This window comes from Microcaecilia unicolor, chromosome 3, assembly GCF_901765095.1.
Source record: "Microcaecilia unicolor chromosome 3, aMicUni1.1, whole genome shotgun sequence".
NCBI classification, from domain to species: domain Eukaryota; kingdom Metazoa; phylum Chordata; class Amphibia; order Gymnophiona; family Siphonopidae; genus Microcaecilia; species Microcaecilia unicolor.
Genome location: NC_044033.1, coordinates 463,181,137 through 463,207,244, shown reverse-complemented (window position 1 = coordinate 463,207,244; position 26,108 = coordinate 463,181,137). Strand labels below are relative to the sequence as shown.

Genomic DNA, 26,108 nt, shown 5'->3' with positions numbered 1-26,108 from the left:
AAACAGCCCCTATGCCTTCCTCTTCCCCTTCCGCCTCGCGATGAGACTGAGCTCTGGTAGTGACCAACACTTTTCTTTCCCCCATACACTCTATAAACGGAGGCCAATCCCTCCCCAAAATCATGTCCTGGGGCAATCGGGGTAGAACGGCCATGGCCAGCTCTATCTCCCCGGTGGGCCCCTGTAAGTTGACCCGTTGGAGCGCATAACGGGTCTTGGCCCCATGAATACATTGTATGGTTACCCCTGCCTCATAAGTATCCCTACCCGGGGTCCTCCTCTTTCGTATTTGTTGCCACAACCTCCTAGAGATCATGGACTGGTCCGCCCCAGAGTCTAACATGGCTGTGATGGGTACTCCCTCCACCTTAAGCTGAGTTAGGTATCGGGGCCTAAACCCTTGGGCCACCTGAGAGATCCACCCCTCCCGCCACTGGCAATCTTTTTTGAAGTGTCCAACCTTACCACACTTAAAGCACACCTTGCTCCCAAAAGGAGTAGCCTTTCTACTCTGGCCGGTGTCTAGCCCTGTCTTCTTACTCCTGGCGGGTGTCTCTGGCTTAACTAGGGACCCTTTTTGCTCCCCTTTTTCTAACACCCGAGCCTTGCTTCCCTCCCGCTCTGATCCACCCCACTGCTGGGCTTCTAGATAACACTCCAACCCCGAGGTCACCCCCTCTACCGTCTTACATCCCCTCCTTATCAATTCTGCCCTAATCTCGGCTGGCAGACCCTGGAGGAATTGCTCCACTACCAGTTCTTGCAGTACCTCGTGTAGGGTGTGTTGCTCGGGCTCCAACCATTTTTTCACTAAATCCCTTAGTTTATTTGCCACCGCTTTAGGGGGGGTCCCCTTTTCCCATTTAGTGGCTCTAAACTTACGCCTGTAAGCTTGTGTACTGAGCCCATATCTGTCCTTAATAGCCTCTTTCAGCCTTCCATAGTTGGCAGCCTCCTCAGGAGACAAATCCCTAAAGGCTGCCAGCGCCTCCCCTGATAAAGACGGCACCAATCTCATGGCCCACTGCTCTTGTGGCCACCCCGCCGCCCCAGCCACCCTCTCAAATGCAGTCAAAAAATCGTCCACATTATCCTGTTCGGACAACTTTCCCCAGTTAAGTGAATGCATGGAGACTTGTCCTACCGCACCGCTTCCTCCGGACCCCAGTCCATTCGTTCCTATGTCCCCCTCTCGTGGAGCACTAGCACCTCTCTGGAAAAAGTCTTGTAGCATGTTTAGCACTGGTTGCTGCTGATCCCTGGCCGCCATCAAGGAGTCCTCGACTATCTTGGCTGTCAGCTCCTGCTGTTTTTGGAACTGCAGCGTCATCCACCCGAAGATCTCCTTGGGGTCCATCCTGGCACTGGAAACGTCACCTGAAAAAAAAAACAACAGAGAACCACCTCCAAGTGCGATTACCCCACTTATGTTGGACTCTTTCTCTGCTCCCTCTACCCCTCCCCCAAGTTGGGCCCGCTTACCGGAACCCAAGATGGGTCTGCGCCTTTCTCCGCGTTGGCCCTCTCGGGGGCTTTTCGTCTAGGCCGGTCGCGGCCTCATCTAGCGACAGGTCCTGCAGACGATCCCACCACTGCCACCACTTGTAGAAAATGTCTCCGGCTGTCCCAGTTCGGAGAGGCCTTACGACACCACCGGCCCAGAGCTTTCGTTTTCTCCTTTACTTTTTTCTTCCAGCAGGTTTTTTTGGTTTTTTCAAACAAAACACCACTCGATATTCAGGCGGTTCCAGACACAGTATGATTACTGCTCAGTTTTACTCAACTCAGTTCACTATAGCCAGGCTGTTCAAAACACAGTCCCACTTACAGCCAGGCTTTTCTCCAGTCAGTTCAATATAGCCAGGCTGTTCAAAACACAGTCCCAATTACAGCCAGGCTTTTCTCAACTCAGTTCACTATAGCCAGGCTGTGCAAAACACAGTCCCAATTACAGCCAGGCTTTTCTCAACTCAGTTCACTATAGCCAGGCTGTGCAAAACACAGTCCCAATTACAGCCAGGCTTTTCTCAACTCAGTTCAATATAGCCAGGCTGTTCAAAACACAGTCCCAATTACCGCCAGGCTTTTCTCAACTCAGTTCACTATAGCCAGGCTGTTCAAATCACAGTCCCAATTACAGCCAGGCTTTCCTCAACTCAGTTCAATATAGCCAGGCTGTTCAAATCACAATCCCAAATACAGCCAGGCTTTGCGCGGGTTCAAAGCCTCGGGTCCCACCCTCTTGGTCAGCCTTACTCTCCTGACCTCCTCCCGCCTGACCCGGGCATTCCCACTATACCTCCTGCTCTGACTGCCTCAGAGCCAAGAGTTCCATCGGTTCCTCTGAGACATTCTCTGGCTCCTCTTGCTCCATGGCCTCCTGGTCCTCCTCCTCCTCTCTCTCCGGAGCCCAGTCCATTTTCTCCTCCCCCCACCCTTTTCCCAGCTGATCTCTATCCCCCTCATTAACCGGGCTATGCTGCTCTTCCTTTCCCCTCCCCCGGTTCAGCCACCTCCTCCACCAGGGTGGTGACTCAGCTTTTTCCCTTTTCTGGCAACCCTCTTCTGGAGCTCCTTGGTTCTGCACCCTATTTCTCCTTACCCTGGGTTCTCCTGGGGCTTTCTGGGAATTGTAGTTTCTTATTGGTATGTTCCTCCTAAGCAAAACAGGAGCCCCCCTAGGGTCTTCCCTCCTACCCTCACGCTCTCTTTTCCCTTGTAGGAAACTGGGGTTCCTCTCCACCGTTTTCCTTCCTTCATACTCCTTACAATATATATATTGTAACCAGGTGTCCCTAGGTGCAGCCAAGGATAGAACAATCTCCTCCAGCCACAGGCTCCCGGCACAATGAAGAAATAGATGTCCACCAGTAACTTCAATCTTAAGGACTTTTATTCTATGCAGGTTTCTAATACACAGTTCCAACAGCAGCATAGCACATACCAGGATTCAATACAGGCTTACAGGCTCCAGTCTGGGCTCTTTACCCAGTGCACAGTAAACAGTAATTCAATTCCCAAGACAAACAGTTCTTTCAGTTCATCACCACAGTTCAGTCACTAAGCAGCATTTTCTACCTTCTATCCTCTTTACCTTCAGGAGAGTTCAATATTTTAGGGACTCCTTCTACCCAAGGGTTTTCCCCTGCATCAGCTTCCCAGTGAATTCAATACTTTTGGGACTTCCTCTCACCCAAGGAATCTCAGAGCCTGCTTCAGTACTTTAGGGACCTCCTTGCCCAAGGGTTTTCAGCCTGTAACTGCTTCTCTCCTTCTGCTTCTCTCCCCTGAACTGAACTGCTGAGACTCCTTCCCACCTGCCTAATTAATCCCTGGCTTCTGCCTTCACAACCAATCATTCTCCACTCATTAGCTTCTCTACACACCCATACCTGCTGAGTTGAGCATGAGCCTAATGAGGAGCTCCTGCACACAGGGTTTCCTATCTCTCTTTCCCCCTAGTGGCAGCCAATCGACACCTCCTATTAGCTTACACCCATGTCCTCCCTTCTTGCAGCTAGGAGTCCAGTCCGGGTTTTTCATCTCACCCCCTGGCTCCTTGCCTGCAATGCCTTCTGGGACTTGTAGTTCAGACTGAAGCTGCCTTAACCCAACTATCCTGGAGGTGACTTTATCACAATATATATAAATGTAATAGGAACATATAAAAAACAAAACAGCTAACTGATGTACTTGGCATCATGTCGTCTAAATAATTGCATGAAACAAAATCATGCATAAAGAATCACACCACCAATAAAACATATATACAGTGTTGATATAAACCATAACAAAGTGTAGGTGTGAAGGCTGGTGAGCACAGTCAGTCAGGTTCATATTGACAATATAAGTGAATCATTGCCGGCAGAGTGGTATATATATCAGTGGCGTAGCGACAGGTGGGCTTGGGTGGGCCAGGGCCTACCCATTTATGGCTCAGGCCCACTCAACAGTAGCACATCTTTAGTGGTAACTGGTGGGAATCCCAAGCTCTGCCAGCTGAAGATTTCCCCCTGATGGTAATGAAAACGCTACTCTCCACAACACCAGCACCTGTGTATGCTCAGTTTTCAGTGCATTCCTGCTGCCAAGGTGGAAAGAAGCATTTTCCCAACAGCTGAGATTTTTTTTTTTTGGGGGGGGGGGGAAAGAACACTTGATGCCCACCCAATCAAGTGGCCTAGTGGTTAGGGTGGCGGACTTTGGTCCTGCGGAACTGAGTTCGATTCCCACTTCAGGCACAGGCAGCTCCTTGTGACTCTGGGCAAGTCACTTAACCCTCCATTGCCCCATGTAAGTCGCATTGAGCCTGCCATGAGTGGGAAAGCGCAGGGTACAAATGTAACAAAAAAATAAAACAAAAATAAAATTATTGCCTAGACCCACCCAAAATCTGTTATCTGGCTACGCCCCTGATATATATGTGTGTGAAACTTTGCTAGCAAATGTGGAATCACAGAACTCAAGCACAGATGAGTGTGTGAAGCAAATGTGAACAGATAAAAAGACACCAAAGAGGAGACAAAACTATAGGGGAAGAATTATAAAGCTTTCCCCTAATAACCAATTAAATTCCAAACAGCCTAAGAGATATATAAAAAAGCAACGATTGTAAAACAATCAGTATAAAACATAATGGATAGCCAATGTAAGAAGTTTTAAAAGCAGGCAGAACAGAATTTTCCACACTGTGGAAGGACTACCACTTTTATTCCCCCCCCACAGGGTTCAAGGATCAGCAGTAAAAAAAACTTTTGTTATTAAAAAAAAAAAAGCTTATGAACAAAAATATAAATGTTTAAGGCCTGCCCGAGGTTTCTGAGATGTTTAGTCAAGAATGATAGTATGTGAGTAAACCAGTTCTATGTGCTTTGCTTTCAATGCCTGTTAGTGTACTGATGGCAGAAAATAACACAAGTAAAAATACTCAGAAAAATTTTGTTGGGACTGGTGTTCCTCCACTTGTGTTCATTTTTCTCACTGTAGATACATTGACTACTGTCAGGATCACCCACTGTTTCTTCACCGCTCCAGCAACTTCACAGTCTTTCTTTCCTCAGTTCCACACACCATCCAGTCTGAGAATTTAAGTGCTGCAAATAGTACCTCAGGAAAACAAGAAATTCTCCAAAAATGCTTTATTATCTCCTTACAACATTTATTCTTATTCTGATTCAATCAGACTTCTCCCTCTGTCCGGTAAAGTCCCACTTCTCTCACAGTTCAAACCGTATAAGACTTTCCTACTCCCTTCAGAATAGTCCCCTTTTTACTGCAATTCCCTTTTCCACCTCCTACTTGCACAGTTCAGTTAAATTAGGTTTCCACTGCAGTTCCTTTAGCACAGCTCCAATTAAGCTGCTTACTGTAGCTCAGGTTAGCAAAATTCCTCATACAGTTCATTTCAATCAGGTATTCACCTGCAGCTTACGGTAGCAAAGCTTCTCACAGTTTAATTCAATTAAGTTTGCAACCTACTCCTCACCGGCCTCCTACTTAGCCATCTATCCCCCCTTCAGTCCATCCAGAACTCTGCCGCACGTCTTATCTTCCGCCTTGACCGATATACTCATATCACCCCTCTCCTCAAGTCACTTCACTGTCTTCCGATCAGATACCGCATACAGTTCAAGCTTCTCCTACTAACCTACAAATGCACTCGATCTGCAGCCCCTCCTTACCTCTCTACCCTCATCTCCCCTTACGTCCCTACCCGTAACCTCCGCTCTCAAGACAAATCCCTCCTTTCAGTACCTTTCTCCACCACCGCCAACTCTAGGCTCTGCCCTTTCTGCCTCGCCTCACCCCATGCTTAGAACAAACTCCCTGAGCCCATACACCAGGCCCCCTCCCTACCCATCTTCAAATTATTGCTCAAAGCCCACCTCTTCAATGTCGCCTTCGGCACCTAATCACAACATCTCTAGTCAGGAAATCTAGACTACCCCAACTTTACATTTCGTCCTTTAGATTGTAAGCTCTTCTGAGCAGGGACCGTCCTTATTTGTTAATTTGTACAGCGCTGCGTAACCCTAGTAACGCTCTAGAAATGTTAAGTTGTAGTAGTAAGTTTGCAACTGCAATGCACGTCACCAAAGCTCTCCACCCCGTTCAGCTCAATTCGGGTTTCTCCTGCAGCAACGTTAGCAAAGCTCCTTACACAGTTCAATTCAATTAATCTTTCAATTGCAACTCTGTTTATTAGTGCCTCCCCCCTTGTTGCCAATTAGTGCTGATAATTTGTTAGTGCCCAATTATCAGCACTAATTGGCTTGTTATTCAATCAAATTGTGTGCACCAGTTGGGCACATGCCCAAATTTGCATGTACAATTTTGAGCGCCATTTATAGAATTTGGGGGATAGTTTGCAAAAACTGTGTAAATTGTGCACTAACATGGGAGATGTGTTTGCACATGGGTTCACACTAGGAGCAGCAATATTTTACATACAAAAAAAAATTGTCACAATCACAGAACACAAGGAGGTGGCCATGAAGATGAAGGATGAACCATAGGACCAGTGAAAATAAATCATAAATGGTTTATTGATGACTCAACATGGACTGTGTGTGGGTTTTGTCTGCATCAATGGTCGGAAAACAACAAAGAGGTAGTACAAACAGGATCCATTTACAAGCAAAGTCAAGCAGAAGTCTTTAAAGGATCCTCACCAAGCCAGTCTGAAGTTCCTCATCCTTTGCTGTTGCCCTCCCCCCAATCCTCTTTATCCAAGCCAGAAAAAAATTATGGATTCTTCATGCTTGCAGTAAATAGAAGAAACAGACATAAAATCCCCACTAATTTTGACTGCAGAAGAATAAATTAACCTGCTACTGAAGAAACATGGGTGCAAATCACAATTTTTAGCAATGTGAGTTCTTTATTTTCTTGGTTAGTCATAAGCAAGCTGTATAACAAAGACAAAAGTTTAATCTGCTGTTTACATTATAATACACCGCTGTAGGCAAGAGCTCTTTGGATTTCTTCCCAAATGCTGTGCCAAATAAGAGCGTACATATTTATACACGTTTATATCTTTGAAGCCTTATTCCTGTTTTGGTTTCTCATTTACACAATCTTCCTGACTATGCAAGTTAAACATAGGTCCTTGACTGGGTTCTTGTTCGTCCTGTATCCTGCATTTTCTCATTCCATGCTGTACACTGAGAAGGCACGTGCTGAGGTAACCCAAAGTCCAATTTCCCTGTTGCTGTACATGAGTTCTTCAAGAGTTCGTTGTACCATTTCACACTGTGTCTCCTCAGACCTGGCATTAAAGCCCCACCATTTAAAAACCTGGTGCTCAGCACTCAATTATGTGCATTTTTGTGCATTGAGATTTCGTAGCTAGTACCTTTATTGCAGTGGAATTTAAATGAGCTGGGTGCTGATGTCAGCACGAGTGTTTGTCATGTGCAAAACTCATTTTAACACAGGGCATGCATGGTTTTCCACATAATTGTGTGCACAAGCAGCTCTAAGCTGTGTGCATAGTCTATTGCACTTTCTTACGTCAACCCTTTTGGTGTCAGCTCTTTCAAGACTAAGATACTAGCCCTTAATTGGAAAGGGGCGCTTTCTCCAGCAAGGAATGATTGGGTGGCATGAACAGTGCACTCCACTTAAATGCATGTCGGAAAAGCGTACACTCCGCTTATCTGCAATGGAAAGTTACAGTCCCAAATTTTTCCCATTCATTGTAAAATCAACTTACTCCAGTTATGCACACCAACCATAAGCGTATGCTCCATTTAAGTACAATGCTTCAATCAGCCTTTTCAACATCATCACTCCGTTTAGGTGTACTCTTCGAAGGAAATGGCAGGGAACTAGCACCCTCCCTCATTCACTCCCAGCCCTGTGATGTACAAATGCCACGTGACCCAGGCAGCTGTGCATCACAATCTTGTGAGCCAATGAGAGAGAGAGGAGAGAGTGAGGGTCGCTCCTCCAACCTCATTGACTCCCAGCTTCATGATGTACAAGTGCTACATGGTGTGGCAGTTGTACATTATGAAGTTGAGAGTCAATGAGGTTGAAGGGGTGGTCCTGCTTCTCTCCTTTTCCCTCATTGGCTCACAGCGTTGCGATGCACAGCTGCCTGGGTCATGGGGCTGTTGGAGTAAATGAGGGAGGGTGCTGGTTTCTGACCCTTTCCTTCTTTGCTTGTGCAAATGAGCAGCTGCAGTGGCAGTTGCACACAGGGAACTAAAAAGTGGCATACAAACGGAAAGGAGACCAGATGAGCTCAAAAGTTGAACAACCATGCACCTAAATAGCACAGACCTTTAAGCAGTCACAGTGGGAGTGGCTCACAAACTGAAAGGAGACCAGGTGGGCTGAAGAGTTGAACAACCATGCATCTCATTTGGGACAGTTCAGTTTTCTTTCCTCATCACCTGCGAGGCATAGCAACAGTGCACATCTTATTTGGAATAGTAAATTTGCTTTCTTTATCACTTACAAGGCATAGGAAATGGCTGTGTCATCACGCACGTGTAAGGGTGTTTCATTTGCTGATAGGGTGGAACTTATCAAAAGACTGGACAACAAGGAAGGTCAGGCTTTCATTGCAAAAGAGTATGGGGTGCCAAATCTCAGATATCTACAAGCAGAAGGACAAGTTTCTCGAGGATTGGCAGAGCAACACCAATCCTGAAAGAAAACACAAGAGAACTGGAAAAGTAGAAGATGTGGAAGAAACACTTCTTTGCTGGTTTTCACAGGCAAGAATTCAACATCTTCCTGTCAGTGGTCCTTTGCTGATGGAGAAAGCCAATCATTTGGCACAAAACATTGGATTGGTTGCTTTTAGTGCAAATCTTGGGTGGTTGGAGTGATGGAAAGTGAGACACAACGTCAAGTTGAAGAATCAGCATGGTGGAAAACAAGATGCAAACTAGTTAGATGGAGAAAGATGGGTAACACATGTTCTACCTGGCATCATGAAAAATTACAAACTGTCCAGTTTATTTTCGAAAGAGATCGCTGGCCATCTTCTGACACAAATCGGGAGATGGCCAGCGATCTCCTGAATCTGGCCAAATCGGTATAATCGAAAGCCGATTTTGGCCGGCGCCAACTGCTTTCCATCGCTGAGCCGGCCAAACTTCAAGGGGGCGTGTTGGCAGGGTACAGAAGGCAGGATGGGGCGGGACAGGGGCGTGGTTACGAGATGGCTGGCTTCGCCCGATAATGGAAAAAAGATTGCCAGTTCTGACGAGCATTTTGCCGGCTTCACTTGGTCCATTTATTTTTATGACCAAGCCTCAAAAAAGTGCCCCAATTGACCAGATGACCACCGGAGGGAATCGGGGATGACCTCCCCTTACTCTCCCAGTGATCACCAACCCCCTCCCACCCAAAAAAAATATTTAAACATTTTTTTGCCAGCCTGAAATGTCATACCCAGCTCCCTGACAGCAGTATGTAGGTACCTGGAGCAGTTTTTTGTGGGTGTAGTGCACTTCAGGCAGGTGGACCCAGGCCCATCCCCCCCCTACCTGTTACACTTGTGGTGGTAAATGTGAGCCCTCCAACCCCCCCCCCAAACCCACTGTACCCTCATATAGGTGCCCCCCTTCACCCCTTAGGGTCCTCATTTGGGTTCCAGGGCTCTGTCCTCTCCTGGTTCTCCTCCTATCTCTCCCACCGCACCTTCAAAGTTCACTCTCATGGATCTTCCTCCACCCCCATCCCCTTATCTGTTGGTGTTCCCCAGGGATCGGTCCTTGGACCCCTTCTCTTCTCAATCTACACCTCTTCCCTGGGCTCCCTGATCTCATCTCATGGTTTCCAGTATCATCTCTATGCTGATGACACCCAACTGTATCTCTCCACACCAGACATCACCGCGGAGACCCAGGCAAAGGTATCGGCCTGCTTATCCGACATTGCTGCCTGGATGTCCAACCGCCACCTGAAACTGAACATGTCCAAGACCGAGCTTATCGTCTTTCCACCAAAACCCACTTCTCCTCTTCCTCCACTTTCTATCTCAGTTGATAACACCCTCATCCTCCCCGTCTCATCTGCCCGCAACCTCGGAGTCATCTTTGACTCCTCTCTCTCCTTCTCTGCGCATATCCAGCAGATAGCCAAGACCTGTCGCTTCTTCCTCTTTAACATCAGCAAAATTCGCCCTTTCCTCTCTGAACACACCACCCGAACTCTCGTCCACGCTCTCATTACCTCTCGCCTGGACTACTGCAACTTACTCCTCACCGGCCTCCCACTTAGCCATCTATCCCCCCTTCAGTCTGTTCAGAACTCTGCTGCACGTCTCATATTCCGCCAGAACCGATATACTCATATCACCCCTCTCCTCAGGTCACTTCACTGGCTTCCGATCAGATACCGCATTCAATTCAAGCTTCTCCTTCTTACCTACAAATGCACTCAGTCTGCTGCCCCTCACTACCTCTCTACCCTCATCTCCCCTTACGTTCCCGCCCGTAACCTCCGTTCACAGGATAAATCCCTCCTCTCAGTACCCTTCTCCACCACCGCCAACTCCAGGCTCCGCTCATTCTGCCTCGCCTCACCCTATGCTTGGAACAACCTTCCTGAACCCTTACGCCAAGCCCCCTCCCTGCCCGTCTTCAAGTCTTTGCGTAAAGCCCACCTCTTCAGTGCTGCGTTCGGCACCTAACCCTTACCGTTCAGTGAATCCAGACTGCCCCAATTTGACTGCCCCTATCGGACCGACCGTTCACTTGTCTATTAGATTGTAAGCTCTTTGAGCAGGGACTGTCTCTCTTTGTTAAATTGTACAGCGCTGCGTAACCCTAGTAGCGCTCTAGAAATGTTAAGTAGTAGTAGTAGTATGGTAGTGGTGTAGAGTTGTGGGGAGTGGGTTTTGGGGGGCTCAGCACCCAAGGTAAGGGAGCTATGCACCTGGGACCAATTTTTGAAGTCCACTGCAGTGCCCCCTAGGTTGCCCGGTTGGTGTCCTGGCATGTGAGGGGGACCAGTGCACTACAAATGCTGGCTCCTCCCACAACCAAATACCTTGCATTTCTCCAGGTTTGAGATGGCCAGGCCCGGTTTCCATTATGGCCGAAAACCGAAGTTGACCATCTCTAAACCTGGCGATCTCAACATTTGACCTAAATGTTGAGATTTTGCCGGCCCCAGCTGTATTATCGAAATGAAAGATGGCCGGCCATCTTTTTCGAAAATATGGTTGGCTCTGCCCACTTGTGGAGCCGGCCCCATAGATGGCCGGCCATGTAGATGGCCGGCGCCGTTCGATTATGCCCCTCCACGTGACATTTTTAATGTAGAGGAAACAGATTTTTATTGGAGAGCAATTCCAGACAGGACACAGGCATTCAAGTGGGCCAAAGTGGCTGGAACAAAAGTGCCAAAGGAAAGACTGACACTGCTACTATCATGCAACACGGATGGAAGTGAAAAGTTAGAGCCATTGGCAGTCAAGAAAAGTAAACAGCCACGTTGCTTCTAGAATGTTAAACAACTTCCAATGGCATATGAGGCCAAATTTGGTTACAATGTCTACAAAATGTTGGACAACACAATGTGAAGGCAGAAGCGTGAAGTTCTGATGCTGTGTGACAATTGTTCAACAAACAGCGATGATGTTACCCTGATCCATCAGATGAATAAGAGAAGTTGTGTTGGGTAGTAGGATCCCAAGCTTAACATATGATAGTCTACCATATCCAACTTCAGCATTACAGGGTGCTTGTGCTGTGCCATCTGATGGGCACAATGGATAATGATGTAAATATTGACGTGAGTTGCTGAGATGGCTTCCAAGCTTAGCCTCCTGGACTCACTACATATGCAGAAGGAGGCTTGGCGGCATGTTATGCAGAGTACAATTGCCAACTGTTAGACAGGCTGGCTTTGTTAAAGAAAAATCCTGCATCCTCAGTGGTGAACACAGATGAGCTGCCTGTGGATCTCCCAGCTGGAGTGATGGCTGAGGAGTTTGATCACTATCAGGCTTATTTTCTTTTTTTTTTTTTTTTTTTTTATTTTATTTATAACCATTTACATTTTTACAAGCAATAAAACAACTTGCTGGAAATACAGAGAAAGTAATATGTAGGAATTATTTCAGTCAGGTAATTCTATTCTCTTCTTTAGACCACTAAATAGGGAGAGTGAAACAAGATAAGGAGATCAATTAAACAGTAAACAGAAAAAAACCCGTGGTATTAACCTGATTATCCCCAGATATTACTCGTCCAATTCATTATTCCACATTGATCATCTGGTTGGCTTCTTCAAGGCCAATACGGTGTATAGTCAAATCATTTCATTGTAAACATATTTATTGTCCAATATTAGCTAGAAATAATACATCTGACTACATTCTTTCTCTTTTAAAAACCAGAAGTTATTTAACAATACATATACTTAAGTCTCTAATTCAAATCCCACTGATTAAAGTAATCCCAGTTTTCACAGGCTTCACTCCTTTTAAAGTAATAATTGAGGAAATATTTCTGAGGAAAACTTTAGGAGTCATACCCGGAACTCTGGGAAAAACAATAATCTCGATATTAATCATCTATATTAATATTCATTTTATTATTCAAAATGTCTGGTCTATTATCATTTTCAAAATCATAACCACTTCTTGCTCATGTAGAATCATTTGTTACATCAATTTTTTTCTCTCAAAGGGTTCAGTTGAATTGTCCATGTAACTCTCTAATAAAATTATATCTGAAACAAAATTATTTACTGCCACCGTTAGGTCTCGTAGCGCTTTCCAGATGGTATTCAATGTAACCTCCACGGGAGCCAAAAACTCCAAGTTGATTTCTCATAGGTGTTTAGGAGTGGTTCCGCCGATTCGGGTTCTGCTGTAAACGTCCTCCGTTTCAGCATATACCTCTAACTCACTCCTCCACTCCTTTGGGCATGGTGGTTGAATAATTCGGGAGCGATGGAGTTGTTTTTCCAGGTCCAAGAGCATCGACGCTCCTTCGCCGGTGCTAATCAAAGGACTCGCCAACCCTTTCATCTGTGGGCAGTTCGTTGCACGGCGGTCCCGCACTTGCTGCTCAGGGGAGAAAACGCTGGCCATCGGTGGCTGACTGCCGGTTGTCCCCTTCCTCTCAGTTAAGGTAACTGCAATTGCAGAGAGGAAATTTACGTAAAGAAGACGAAACTTCAGAGGGCAGCTGGGCCGTTGGGCATACAAACTTCAGGTCACCATCTTACCACTCTCCTAGTTTGGGACACTCTTTGTCTGGTTTCTCCTCAGAGTCCTGTCTGATATGGGTAACCCTTCAGCATACCCTCTAAGTCATTGAAACACACAAGCCCCTCCACCCCTACAAGGTTGTGTCCCTTTGGAGGGGTATCAGGCTTATTTTTGAAAGAGAAGGACGCCCATCTTTCGACACAGATTGGAAGATGGGCATCCTTCTCACAGGGTCGCCCAAATCGGTATAATCGAAAGCTGATTTTGGATGTCCCCAACTGCTTTCCGTCGCAGGGATGGCCAAAGTTCACGGGGGTGTGTCAGAGGTGTAGCGAAGGCGGGACTTGGGTGTGCCTAACACATAGACGTCCTCGACCCATAATGGGAAAAAAAAGGGTGTCCCTGACGAGCACTTGGACAACTTTACCTGGTCCTGTTTTTCTTATGACCAAGGTACAAAAAGGTGCCCGAACTAACTAGATGACCACCGAAGAGAATTGGGGATGACCTCCCCTTACTCCCCCAGTGGTCACTAACCCCCTCCCACCCTAAAAAAAAAATCTTAAAAAATATTTTGTGCCAGCCTCTATGCCAACCTCAAATGCCATACTCAGGTCCATCACAGCACTATGCAGGTCCCTGGAGCAGTTTTAGTGGGTGCAGTGCACTTCAGGCAGGCGGACCCAGGCCCACCCCCCCTACCTGTTACACTTGTGGTGGTAAATGTGAGCCCTCCAAAACCCACCACAAACCCACTGTACCCACATCTAGGTGACCCCCTTCACCCGTAAGGGCTATGGTAGTGTTGTACAGTTGTGGATAGTGGGTTTTGGGGGTGGGGGTTGGGGGCTCAGCACACAAGGTAAGGGAGCTATGTACCTGGGAGCAATTTAGGAAGTCCACTGCAGTGCCCCCAAGGGTGCCCGGTTGGTGTCCTGGCATGTCAGGGGGACCAGTACACTACGAATGCTGGCGCCTCCCATGACCAAAGGGCTTGCATTTGGTCGTTTCTGAGATGGGCGTCCTTGGTTTCCATTATCACCGAAAATCAGAAACGACCAAGTCTAGGGACGACCATCTCGAAGGACGACTTAAGTTTCAAGATTTGGGTTTCCCTGACCGTATTATCGAAACGAAAGATAGACGTCCATCTTGTTTCGATAATACAGGTTTCCCTGCCCCTTCGCGGGGACGTCCTGCGAGGACGTCCTCAGGAAAACTTGGGCGTCCCTTTTGATTATGCCCCTCCACGTGGCAGTTAATAACAACCTGCAGACATCTGCTGTTATAAATGATGCTGCAGTTTGTGGTTGAGGATGCTAGAGACTCTGATGATGATGAGCCAACGGGGGTGGAAGTTGGCACTGAGTGTGATGCAAGACCCATTGTGACATTTGCTGCTGCATTACACAGATAAACATTATGATGGCATATCTAGAGGGTATCGGGTGCCAGAGCTACGAATATTATTCTGAGCTGTTTGACCTTGCTACAACACAGATAGACAAAACACTGTACAGAAAGCAATTACAGAATTTTTTTCTTCCATTTAACAGACACTAGTTGTGTGTGACAGTTTTATTTATTTTTATTGATCACTTTTTTAGAAATTGTCTATGTTTTAAAATGTTTAGCATGAAGAAAAATTGTTGACTGTGCATTAACAGCAATAAATTTGCAAAGAGACCAGTTTATGAGCATAACTCTTAAAGTTAGGAGCATAAATCCTTTGAATATAGTTCCCCGAGATTTTCAAACTGAAAACTGACATAACTATTTTCCTATCACCAAATTAATATAATTTACTTATTGTATAAAATAAGAAAGTTAATAGAAAGTGCGTATTACAAACTGCTATCTCATTCCAGAAACTCTCTTTTACATCTAGGTCCGGAAACATGTAAGTGACCTCTATGAAGACTTGAGGGATGGACATAACTTAATCTCGCTTTTAGAAGTCTTATCTGGAGACACCTTGGTGAGTCCTCCATAGTTCTTTTGATTTTATATAGAGTTTTTGTTCAAAAAATATTTTATTTTTGCATGATGAATTCCATAGGACAAGAAGGGTATCAGCTACGAAAAGGAGAGCTCTAGGGAAGCACACAAGATCTTTTACAATGTTTTTATTATTTCATTTGACAGAACCTTATATTTTGTCTTTTATGGATTTCATAGAGAATGGGCGCTGATGTCATTTGGAGATCCTCATATACGAATACACTGTAGCCAAGGGTCAGATTGCATGTTGACTAATATAGCATATCTAAACAAAAAATTAATGCTACAGTATCTACCAAAGTCAATTCAATAACCAAAAAGCAAAAATATCTTTAAATATTGTAAATTGTAATGGAATTGTATATTGAAAGAGAAAAAGGTGTGCTCATATTAAACAAATGGACTTTACTGAATAAAATGAGCCTGTTCAGGTGATTCACCAATTCTAATTTTCACCAAAATATCTTTTGTATGTAGCATAATTAGAAAAATCCTCCAACCATTCAATTTGTAAATTATTTAAAAAATGCTTAGCTGAAAAGTTGAAGTTCAAATGCGCGATGAGCTCCAATTGAATGATCTCCACGTCACATGTTGTGCATTTGAAGGTCAATCCTGTAACTAGGTGCCCCCATTTACACACCACTTGAGTGCATAAATGTACAGAATACAGTCCTTTCTCGGGTAGTTGTACATTTAACATAGTAACATAGTCTATGACGGCAGATAAAGACCTGTCTGGTCCATCTAGTCTGCCCAACATGATGAACTCATTACTTATGGTATGTGATACTTCATATGTATATCTGTCTTGATCTGACCTGCCCAGCACTTGGTTTGCTTCCAAGTTACCGGTGTTGCCGCTTAATCTCCATTAAGATTCCGTGGATCCATTCCTTCTAAACAGGATTCCTTTGTGCTTGTCCCCTGCATTTTTGAATTCCGTTACCATGGTCATCTCTACTACCTCCCGTGGGGGGGGGGGGGGGGGGGGGCATTCCAAGCATCTACCACCCTCTCTGTGAAAAAATACTTCCTCACATTATTCCTGAGTCTATCCCCCTTCAACCTCAATTCATGTCCTCTAGTTCTACCACCTTCTCATCTCCGGAAGAGGTTTGTTTGTGGATTAATACCATTCAAATATTTGAACATCTGTATCATGTTACCCCTGTTTCTCCTTTCCTCCAAGGTATATGTGTTCAGGTTGGCAAGTGTATCCTTGTGCAGTTTGCAACGCAAATCCCATACCATTTTTGTAGCTCTCCTTTGCACCGCCTCAAGTCTCTTTTACATCCTTGACAAGATACGGCCTCCAAAACTGAACACAATACTCCAAGTGGGGCCTCACAGTGACTTGTACAGGGTCATAAACATCTCCTTTTTTCTGCTGGTTATGCCCTTCTCAATGCAGCCCATCATCCTTCTGGCCACGGCCGCTGCCTTTTCGCATTGTTTCTTCACCTTCAGATCCTCAGACATCATCAGATCCTCAGGTCCCTCTCCTGAGTTAAGCTTTCTAATCTCTCTCCTCCTATTCGGTAATTCTCCATGGGGTTTCTGCACACCAAGTGCATCACTTTGCACTTCTTGGCAAACCTTTCCTTCCAACCCTTCAGCAATATCTCTCACAAATATATTAAACAGACTCGGCTCCACCACCGACCCCTGAGATACTGCATTGCTCACCTTCCTTTCCTCTAATCGGATTCCGTTTACCACCATTCTCTGCCACCTGTCAGTCAACCAGTTTCCTATCCAGTTCACCACTTTGGGTCCTAAGTTCATCCCTTTCAGTGTATTCACGAATCTTATGTGAGGGACCGTATCAAAGGCTTTGCTGAAATCCAAGTAGATTATATCTAGCTCATGTCCTTCATCCAGTTCTTTGGTCACCCAGTCAAAGAAGTCAATCAGATTCATCTGGCAGGATTTTCCTTTGGTAAAGCCATGTTGCCTCTGATCCTGTTGACTTCTAGAAAGTCAACTATCCTTTCCTTCAGCAGCAACTACATTATTTTTCCTACCACCAACGTGAGATTTACCGGTCTGTAGTTTCCCACTTCTTCTCTGTCTCCGCTTTTGTGAAGGGGGGCCACATCTGCTAGTTTCCAATCCCATTAAACCTCTCCCATCTTTAAAGATTTATTAAATAAATCTTTTAAGAGGTCCCGCTAGGACTTCTTTGAGCTCCCTCAGTATCCTGGGATGTATCCCATCTGGCCCCATAGCTTTGTCCACATTCAGATTCTCAAGCCGTTTATAAAGGCTTTCTTCCGTAAACGGCGCAATATCCATGCCATTCTGAGATATACCCTTGGAGGCTGACCACTGTCCTTCTCCAGGATTTTTTTCCATGAACACCAAAGAGAAGTAATTGTTTAGCATTTTCTTTTTACCCTCATCACTCTCCACAAAGCCATTCTCATTATCTTTCAGTCTTGCTATTCCATTCCTATCTTTTATCCTTTCTCCAATATACCTGAAAAAGGTCTTATCACCTCTCTTTATTTATTTTTTCTTCCGCCTGCACTTTCGCTAGCATTATTTACTTCTTCGCTTCTTTGAGTTTAATCTGATAATATTTTCTGTGATCCTCTCGTTGCGTTCTTCTGTATTTTTTGTACGAAGCCTCCTTTGCTCTTATTTTTTCAGCTACTTGTTTGGAGAACCATATAGGCTTTCTGTTTCTCTCTTTTTTGTTTACTTTCCTCACATAAAGATCAGTTGCCATATTTATAGCACCCTTCAGCTTGGACCACTGATTTTCCACTTCATCTACACCTTCCCATGGCATCAGCTCCTTCTTCAGATACTCTCCCATTTTACCAAAATCAGTTTGTCTGAAACCCAGTACTTTGAGTTTTGATCGTCCATACCCCACCTCTGCCCTTATATCAAACCATATCATGTGACGATCACTATTACGTAGGTGGGCACCCACCCAGATATTGGAAACACTTCCTCCATTTGTGAGCACTAGATCCAGCTTCGACCCTCCCCTAGTGGGTTCCATCACCATTTGTCGGGGCAAGGCACTTTGACAGGCATCCACGATCTCCCTGCTTCTGTCTGATTCTACCAACAGAACGTTCCAGTCCACATCAGGCAAGTTGAAATCTCCCAACAGTAGCACCTCACCTTTCGGATATCTTCTATCAGATCCTTGTCCAGCTTCTCCGTTTGTGTCGGAGGCCTGTAGATAAACCCCCGTGTGGATACAGGTTCCATCGTCTCTTTCTAGGACAATCCATAAAGCTTCTTCCTCCTCTTCAGCCCTCTCTATCCTTCCTAAAAAGATTATGGCCCCATATGGCCATATCCCATTCATGGGAATCATTGAACCACATCTCTGTAATAGCAACAATATTTATTGTTTTCTTCATACATCAGGGCTTGCAAATCTTGAACCTTTTTACTTAGACTATCGTTTATCGTTTATTTATTTACTATACCATTACTTATTGCAGTAGCAAAACAGAATGGTTTACAATATCAGTATATCAATTCAAATACACAATGAGCATTTCTGCTCATTGCTTTCCGTGTGCTAAGTGAGTTTTGGTCGTTTCTCTTTATTTAGATGACCTTTCCCTCTGCCATTATGTTCATTCTGGGGGTGACTTTGTGAATTCCCTTGTTTTCTTTTGTCACCCCCACCGTCTTGTTTAAATATCTAGAAACATAGCCTCTGATTTTGTCCCCAAGAATCCTTTTTCCCAACACAGAAAGATGTAGTCCATCGTTACTTAACCAGCTATACATTAGCCAACCATATTTGTAAATGGCAAATTAAGTGCTTAAGCTCTATTCTGTAAGGGCATATGCAAGGCCTTGGCTTGTGAATGCAAGGGGGGGGCATCCACATGGATGGGACATAGGCATGTCTCCCACTTATGCACATGTTCCTGCTGTATTTAGGTGCACACAGTTATGTTAGCTCTATGGCTAGTATGATGGGCGTCTTAACTACAAAGGAGGGGGGCAGGCCGGCTAAGTCCCACGGTCGGCACTGAGCCGGGATATTCAATGCCGGGCTGTTTCTGGTGACTGGCATTCAATATCCAGGGTTTTTTTTTGGCCACTATAAACTTAACCAGCTAAGTTAGTATTCAGCACTGGCCAGTTAAGTTAATAGCAGCCAAAGATAGGCATGTTATTTTGACAGCCCAATTTGGTCATATAACTTGGCCGGCGAAGCACTGAATATTCACTGATAGCCAGTTATATCACACAAAATAACCGGTTAGCTGCTTATGGGCTAGGTTCAATATATCACGTCTAAAAAAATTGGTGCCGAAAAAAAATACGCCTAGGCGTATTCTATAAAGTATGCCTAAATTTAGGCGTACTTTTTAGAAAACGCCTACATTTCCATACGGTTTATAGAATACACTGAGCGCCTGTCTGCACGACTAAATTTAGTCACAGGCAGTTACACCAATTAAAACTTGATGTAAATGCCGATGCCTAAATTAGGCACAGACTGAGTGTATTCTAAAACCATGTACATAGAATGTAGGAACGCCCACTACATGCCCATTCCACGCCCATGGCCATTCCCATTTTTCAACTATGTGACTTAGAATTTACACACATCACATTACAGAATACGCTTAGACAGTTGTGTGTGTAAATTCTAATTAAAGCCAATTAGTGTCAATAACGTCTTGTTAGCATCCAATTGTCAGCGCTGATTGGTTTGTTAACTAATAAAGTTCCACATACAAATCCAGAATACGAATGGATTTGTGCACACAACTTAAGTCCAGGGGTATGTGCTTACTGTAAATGTTCAGTGGGAGATAACCGGCTCTCTCCTGCTGAATATTCGTGGATAGCTAGTTAAGTTTTATTTAACCAGCCAGGAGCTGTTCCTAGCCAGTTAAATTGTGCTGACTATCAGCTGGAAAGTGTACCAATGCCTGGCTACACTAATGTTCTATAAAGGAATCTGGGCACCCAGATGCTGTTATGGAATAGGCTCTCTCTCTTTGGCATCAGGGTACCTAAATGGGGCACCCAGTAATAGAATTGCCTCCTTAGCGAGAGATTCTATAATAGGGCACCCATGTGGCACCAAGTAGACACCACTTTCCTTTAAAGAATACTAGTGTAATAGGTCAGATACACATAGGTAAATTCTGTAAATGCTGTAAATGGCACCAACCCCCACCCCCGCTTAAGAGTTGTTCTGTAAGCCACGTCTAAAGTTTGGCATGGTTTATAGAATAGCGCTTAAGTAATAGGGGTCGTGCGTAAATTTAGGCGCTTCCATTTGCACCAACGAAAATGTGGTGCAAATGCCCCCGCCTAAATTTGCACACAGAACCCCCCTTATTCTATAATTACGTGTGTAACTCAAATCCATGCTCTGCCCTGAGACGCCTATGACCCTCGCATTTCTGTAAACTTGTGTACATTTAGGAGCAGATCATATGTCTAAATTTACACATATAAATGTTAGTTGATTTCAATTTGCACCAATAATTGCTTGCTAAAAAGCCATTTATTGGTGCTGAATATTCATGAGGGATATTTGCATACAGTAGAGAGAGTGCATGCAGATCTCTGTCATGAATATTCATTGTGGATATGCTGAAAACCTGACTGGCAGGGGTGCCTCCAGGACCAGGTTTGGGAACCATTGGGCTATGGGTTACTGTATAAAGATAGAACTGACTTTTATGCGGTCCTGTTTATGCAGTATATCACCATTTAACCGGCCAAGTGCTGATTATGCCCCCTGGAATGCCGCCAAAATAGTCGGTTTGCATGTTGGTGCTCATGGGATAAGTGTCGCTGAAACTTAGCAGTTAGCTCCAAACAGTCGATTTAACAAGCCAGGAGCCATCTCTGGTTGGTTAAATCACTTTGAATATCGACCCCATAGAATTTAGAAACCACCACGTACACCAGCCACAGAGCTGTTGCAAGTGTTCATGCCTAAATTCCGGAAATACACACATAACGTGATTTATAAGATGGGCATGCAAGAGTTAGTTCCACCCATGCCCTGCCCAGACTCCGCCCATGGGTATGCCCACCATCAAATATGCGTTATTAAACATAGTCCTGTATTCACGAATTTTGGCATGTATATGTAATTGGCACATAAATATTAGCACCAACTTTATAGACTTAACCCCTTAAATACTGAAATAGACAACTTAAGATATCCAAACTTATAACAATGCAACATTGTTCATCTGAACCCACAATAGTACAATTGGCAAACACCAAACTTCAAGCGGCTTGTATATTGCTGTTCTCTAGGCCATAGTGAAGATAAATAGACTTTAGTACTATAAATTTTAAATATTTGATTAGTCCAGCTCTCCTGATGCAGCCATTTTCAATCAAGTATTTTTTGAAATATAAGTCCACTGGTTGACAAGTCTTTCTAATTATTGTATATACAAAAATGTTGATGTGTGATGGTTAGAATTGGTGAGTCACCTGACCAAGCATTGGTGTTCACACTAGTACCCATATGGCTAATATAAATATACCTTTTTATTTTTTATATACATTTTTGTTACAGTTTATAATATTTTGGCCAAGGGTTTTTTTTTTTTTTGAAAATTAATATAGCATACCAAAATGCAAAACACACACAACTAATGTGGTCTTGTCTTTCTTATTTTAGTGTGCATTTTGGAATAGCTCTGTTCTCATTTTAGCTCTCTTTCTCTGTTTGTCTTGCAAAAAAACAGAATATGTAATACATTATCATAATAAAAACAAACATCAGCAATGCCATTAAGCACCCTTCCTGTAAATAAAGTAAAAACTGTGTCCCCTCCGTGATACATCTAACACACTCAAGTGCCATCTTTCCTCTATTGTGAGCATGACTTCCTTTGCTTGGTATGTCTCTTCATTATGTTCTTTTCATGCTCTTCTTTTCATTTGTGGTCTGTCTTGTGTCTTTGCTGTCCTTTCTTTTATGTCTGTATATCATTAGCCAAGGGAACGGGATTTTTTGAAGACCTTACGGTTGGTGAGTTCCTCAGAAGCATGCGAGTATGAACAGCATGAGGATATGGAGGATGAGGATAAGGGGGTAGGTGTGGACCCCCGTAATCATACTAACGTTCTGCAGTGTTTGGTGACTGATACGTTTAACTGTTATTTAATTTTAGTAGAAGTTGAATTTGTTTCCAAGTCAAGAATTATGTTGAATATGATATAGGTATCATAGACCTGCCTTCTGTTCATTTGTGCCGGGAATCCCTGGTGTTCACGGGAGGAATGGTGAGCACTCATGGCTTTCTTCGGGTTTCCCACCATATCTAAATGAATGGAGATAGTGCAATGAATATAGAAATATTTCTCTGTCACCCAACTAAAATAGAAAAAGTTATTTTAAAAGAAATTGTGTGCTCTTGAAAAGAATCAAGGGGGGCCTCCATTTAGTTGCCACTGCCATGCGGTGACAGCCTGTTCTATAACACCAACTGGGCTTGTGGATATCATTATAGGGCCCGATATTCAAATTGATTTTAAAAAGCCAGGAGAGACTCCTGGGTATTTAAATCACCTGTCCAGGGCTAAACAGTCATTTTCAGCAGCACTTAACCAGATTTTTGCTGCTGAAAATGTCTGGTTAGCACCAAAACTAGCTGCTGTGGGAGGCGTTCTGGGGGTAGAGTCAGCACCTAACTGGTTAAGGGATCTTTTTTACTAAGGTGTGAAAATGGATTTAGGGGCCCTTTTACTAATGCGTGTAGACGCCTACGTGCGCACAACGTGCATAAAATTAGAACTACCACCCAGCTAGCACGTGCCCCGGGCGCTAATTCTAATTTTTACGCATGTGCAATATGCGCGTCAGAAAATATTTTTTATTATCTACCGCATGGTGCTAACCAGGCAGTAATCTGTGCGCTGACGATTACTGCCCGGTTAATGCGTGAGACCTTACCGCTAAGTCAGTGGGTGGCAGTAAGGTCTCAGGCCCAAAATGGCCGTGCACCAATTTTAATTTTGCCGCACGTCCATTTTTGGCCTCCCCAAAAGGCCTTTTTTGCAGGCGTACTGAAAAATGGCCCTGCTCGCGTCCAATACACACGCATACACCAGCACAGGACCCCTTTGCACTCTAATGATTAGTGTGCACTAAATAATAAGATGCCATTATATTCCTATTGGCGTCTTATCATTTAGTGTGCGCCAAATGTCTTAGCACACCTTAGTAAAAGGACCCCTAAGTACGATATTTGGCACTTAACTGGTTATAAATGGGAGCGCATAGAAGGCAGTCTTATCTTTATGTAGTTGTTTTAGCCGATTAAGAAGTGAATATTGCATTTAACTGGCTATAGTTTGGCCAGGTCCAAATACTTGGACATTCAATTCTGGAACCCAGACACGGCCCTATGTTGAATTTCTGGGTATAATGCCGGTGGCCGACAGCAAAATGCTGAGCGCTGCCAGCTGAATAACTGGCGCCCAGAATACTGTTGTAACCCGGCATTGGTACGCCTACATGTGTGTGACCGTAGTTACTCCAGCCACACACCTGGCATAAACGTAGTCATTTAAATGCTGCAGGGGTGTGTGGAACTGACAGTATTCGGTAAGTGGCAGCCCCGCTCATGCTCCCCTTGTATTTATGCAGCTTGTGCCACTTACCTGCTTAGTCTCCAGCTCTCACTTAAGCATGTAATTGTGCCCTTATCCATAAAAATGCCAGTATTGTGTATATTTATGTGCTCAAAGTGGCAGGTTTGTTTTAAAGGCCAATAAGGAAGTGACTTGGATGAACCCTGTCCACTCAATTAGAGCAAACCGCAAAGCAGGACCCAGAGCTGCATTTGAAAATTACCCCAAAACAGAATATTATTTAAAAATCCTTTTTTGGATGCACATTGATTCTTCTGTGCTATTTTTCATGTTGAGGAAAAGGCAGATCCATTCAGACACAAAGCTGACACTCAGTTTTTGGGGACCATATTACCAAGTGGGTTCAAAAGGAGTGGCCTAGTGGTTAGGGTGGTGGACTTTGGGTGGTGGATTTTGGAACTGAGGAACTGAGTTCAATTCCCACTTCAGGCACAGGCAGCTCCTTGTGACTCTGGGCAAGTCACTTAACCCTCCATTGCCCCATGTAAGCCGCATTGAGCCTGCCATGAGTGGGAAAAGCGCGGGGTACAAATATAACAAAAAAAATGTTATTTTAAAAGGACCTCTTTGTCCTTTTGAGAAGTTGGGCAGAACTACAAACAGCATATACTGATCTAAACGTATTTAGGAAAGAAGAGATTCAAAATTAGTCCACTCACTTTGGTCACACTGTTCTTCTGTTTAATTTAGACATTTATTTATAGTTTTGCATTTTTCTTTTCATGTTAAACCTCCTTTATTTCCTAGATGCTTTGCCTTTGAATTTTTCAAAGTATGCTATTCTCAGGCTCTGGCATTCATTTTGTTAACTACTGAGAGCCTGACCCATACTGTGTGTCCATGGAGGCAGTACCTTTTATAAATCTGACCTCAGTCCTGTTCGGCAGTCTGCCTCAAGCTACTTGAGACCTGAATCAATGGGTCTGGTAAAGGTCAGCCCTAACTGCTTCTACTGCAGATAGTATTGCTTAAAACCATTGCCAGGGCCATGGGAAGCTATAATTGTGCCTTGTGTGACTCGCTCGCCATGGTACCGCCAACCTTCTTCCTCCCCCCCCCACAGGGAAGTGGTGGTGGGGTTCTTTGGGAGGGAGGTGGATGATCTCCAGGGTGGAAGGGTTCTTCTGGGGGGGGGGGCTTCCAGGAGGGGGATGGATGTGCATGGAGGAGGGGGGCATATAGGGCTGGTCTCTAATTTTTATTAAATCTAAGAGCCAACCAAAAAATTGGGAGAAAGGAGCTGAAACCTCTTTCAGTTCTCCTTTCCATAGCATCCCACAGATCAATCCAGAGACTTGTGGGTTATGTCCCTCACCCAGCAGGTGGAGATAGAGAGAACTTCAGAGGTCTGCTATACTTGTCCTGTGCAGCAGCAGAAACCTCAATATTCTCTCTATCCTAGCAGGTGGAGGGAGCAGCATCCAGCGTCTATCCTGCTTGTTTGTGGTGTAGGGACCCGCAGCAGCCTGAGATTCAGGTACGCTCTAACCGGGGGGGGAGCTTGCAGAGACGGCCGGTTGTGGTTTTGGTGGGCTCGTTGGGCCTCTCCTCTGCTTGTGTGCCGATGGGAGCCATATTTTCTCTCCCTCCACGTGGCAATTCTGCTGCTCAGTAAGTGGGTGATCAGCTGAGTTCGGTGGTTCCCTCGGCCTCTGGGGGTAATGCCACCCCGTTTTCAAGATGTTTTTGCTGAAGCAGCCTGGGGGGGGGGGGGGGTCACAGGCCCCTTCTCCCCTTCCTGGGGTGGGGGGGTTCTGGGGGGTCCTTAGTCCTTATTGCCTAAGTGGGTGCGCCTGGATATTCTGGGGGACCTTGAAGAGGCTTCAGTGGCATCAGATTTGGATGACGGCCACCTATCCTCTGATTCTTTGCAGGGCATGTCTGATCCCTTGAAGGAGGGAGAGCTGCTGCCGGATGAGGGTGATGACCCCATGGTGGCATGACTTTTTCATGAGGAGGAACTCCCGTCCTTTTATTGTCCGGGCACTGGAGGTTCTGGACATTTCATTGCCGGACTCCAGGGCAGCAGAGTCGTCTGCTCCTTCTATTATGTCCGAGATGAAGCAGCCTCCTCGAACCTTTCATATTCATGAGGCCATGTAGGTCCTTATTTCAGCCCAGTGGGAGACTCTGGATGCTAGCCTGTGGGTGGTGAGGGGCTATTTCATGCCTCTACCCACTACCTGTGTGAGAACTGGACTCTTTGCGGTTCCCGAAGGTGGACTGCTTAATAATAGTGGTCATGAAGACACATTGCCCGTGGAAGGTGGCACGGCTCTTAAGGATCCACAGGATC

The 26,108-nt window shown here is 44.9% G+C and overlaps 1 protein-coding gene across 1 annotated transcript in view; it reads left to right on the top strand.

Moving 5' to 3' along the window:
• LOC115464808 (spectrin beta chain-like) overlaps nt 1–25,755 on the top strand; it is a 44,181-nt gene extending 18,426 nt beyond the window's left edge. Inside the window, exons 3-5 of the mRNA XM_030195169.1 lie at nt 15,072–15,161; nt 22,152–22,250; nt 25,687–25,755. Coding sequence (XP_030051029.1) covers nt 15,072–15,161; nt 22,152–22,250; nt 25,687–25,755 — 258 coding nt within the window. The remainder of the gene's footprint in view (nt 1–15,071; nt 15,162–22,151; nt 22,251–25,686) is intronic.
• Nucleotides 25,756–26,108: the final 353 nt, after the last annotated feature.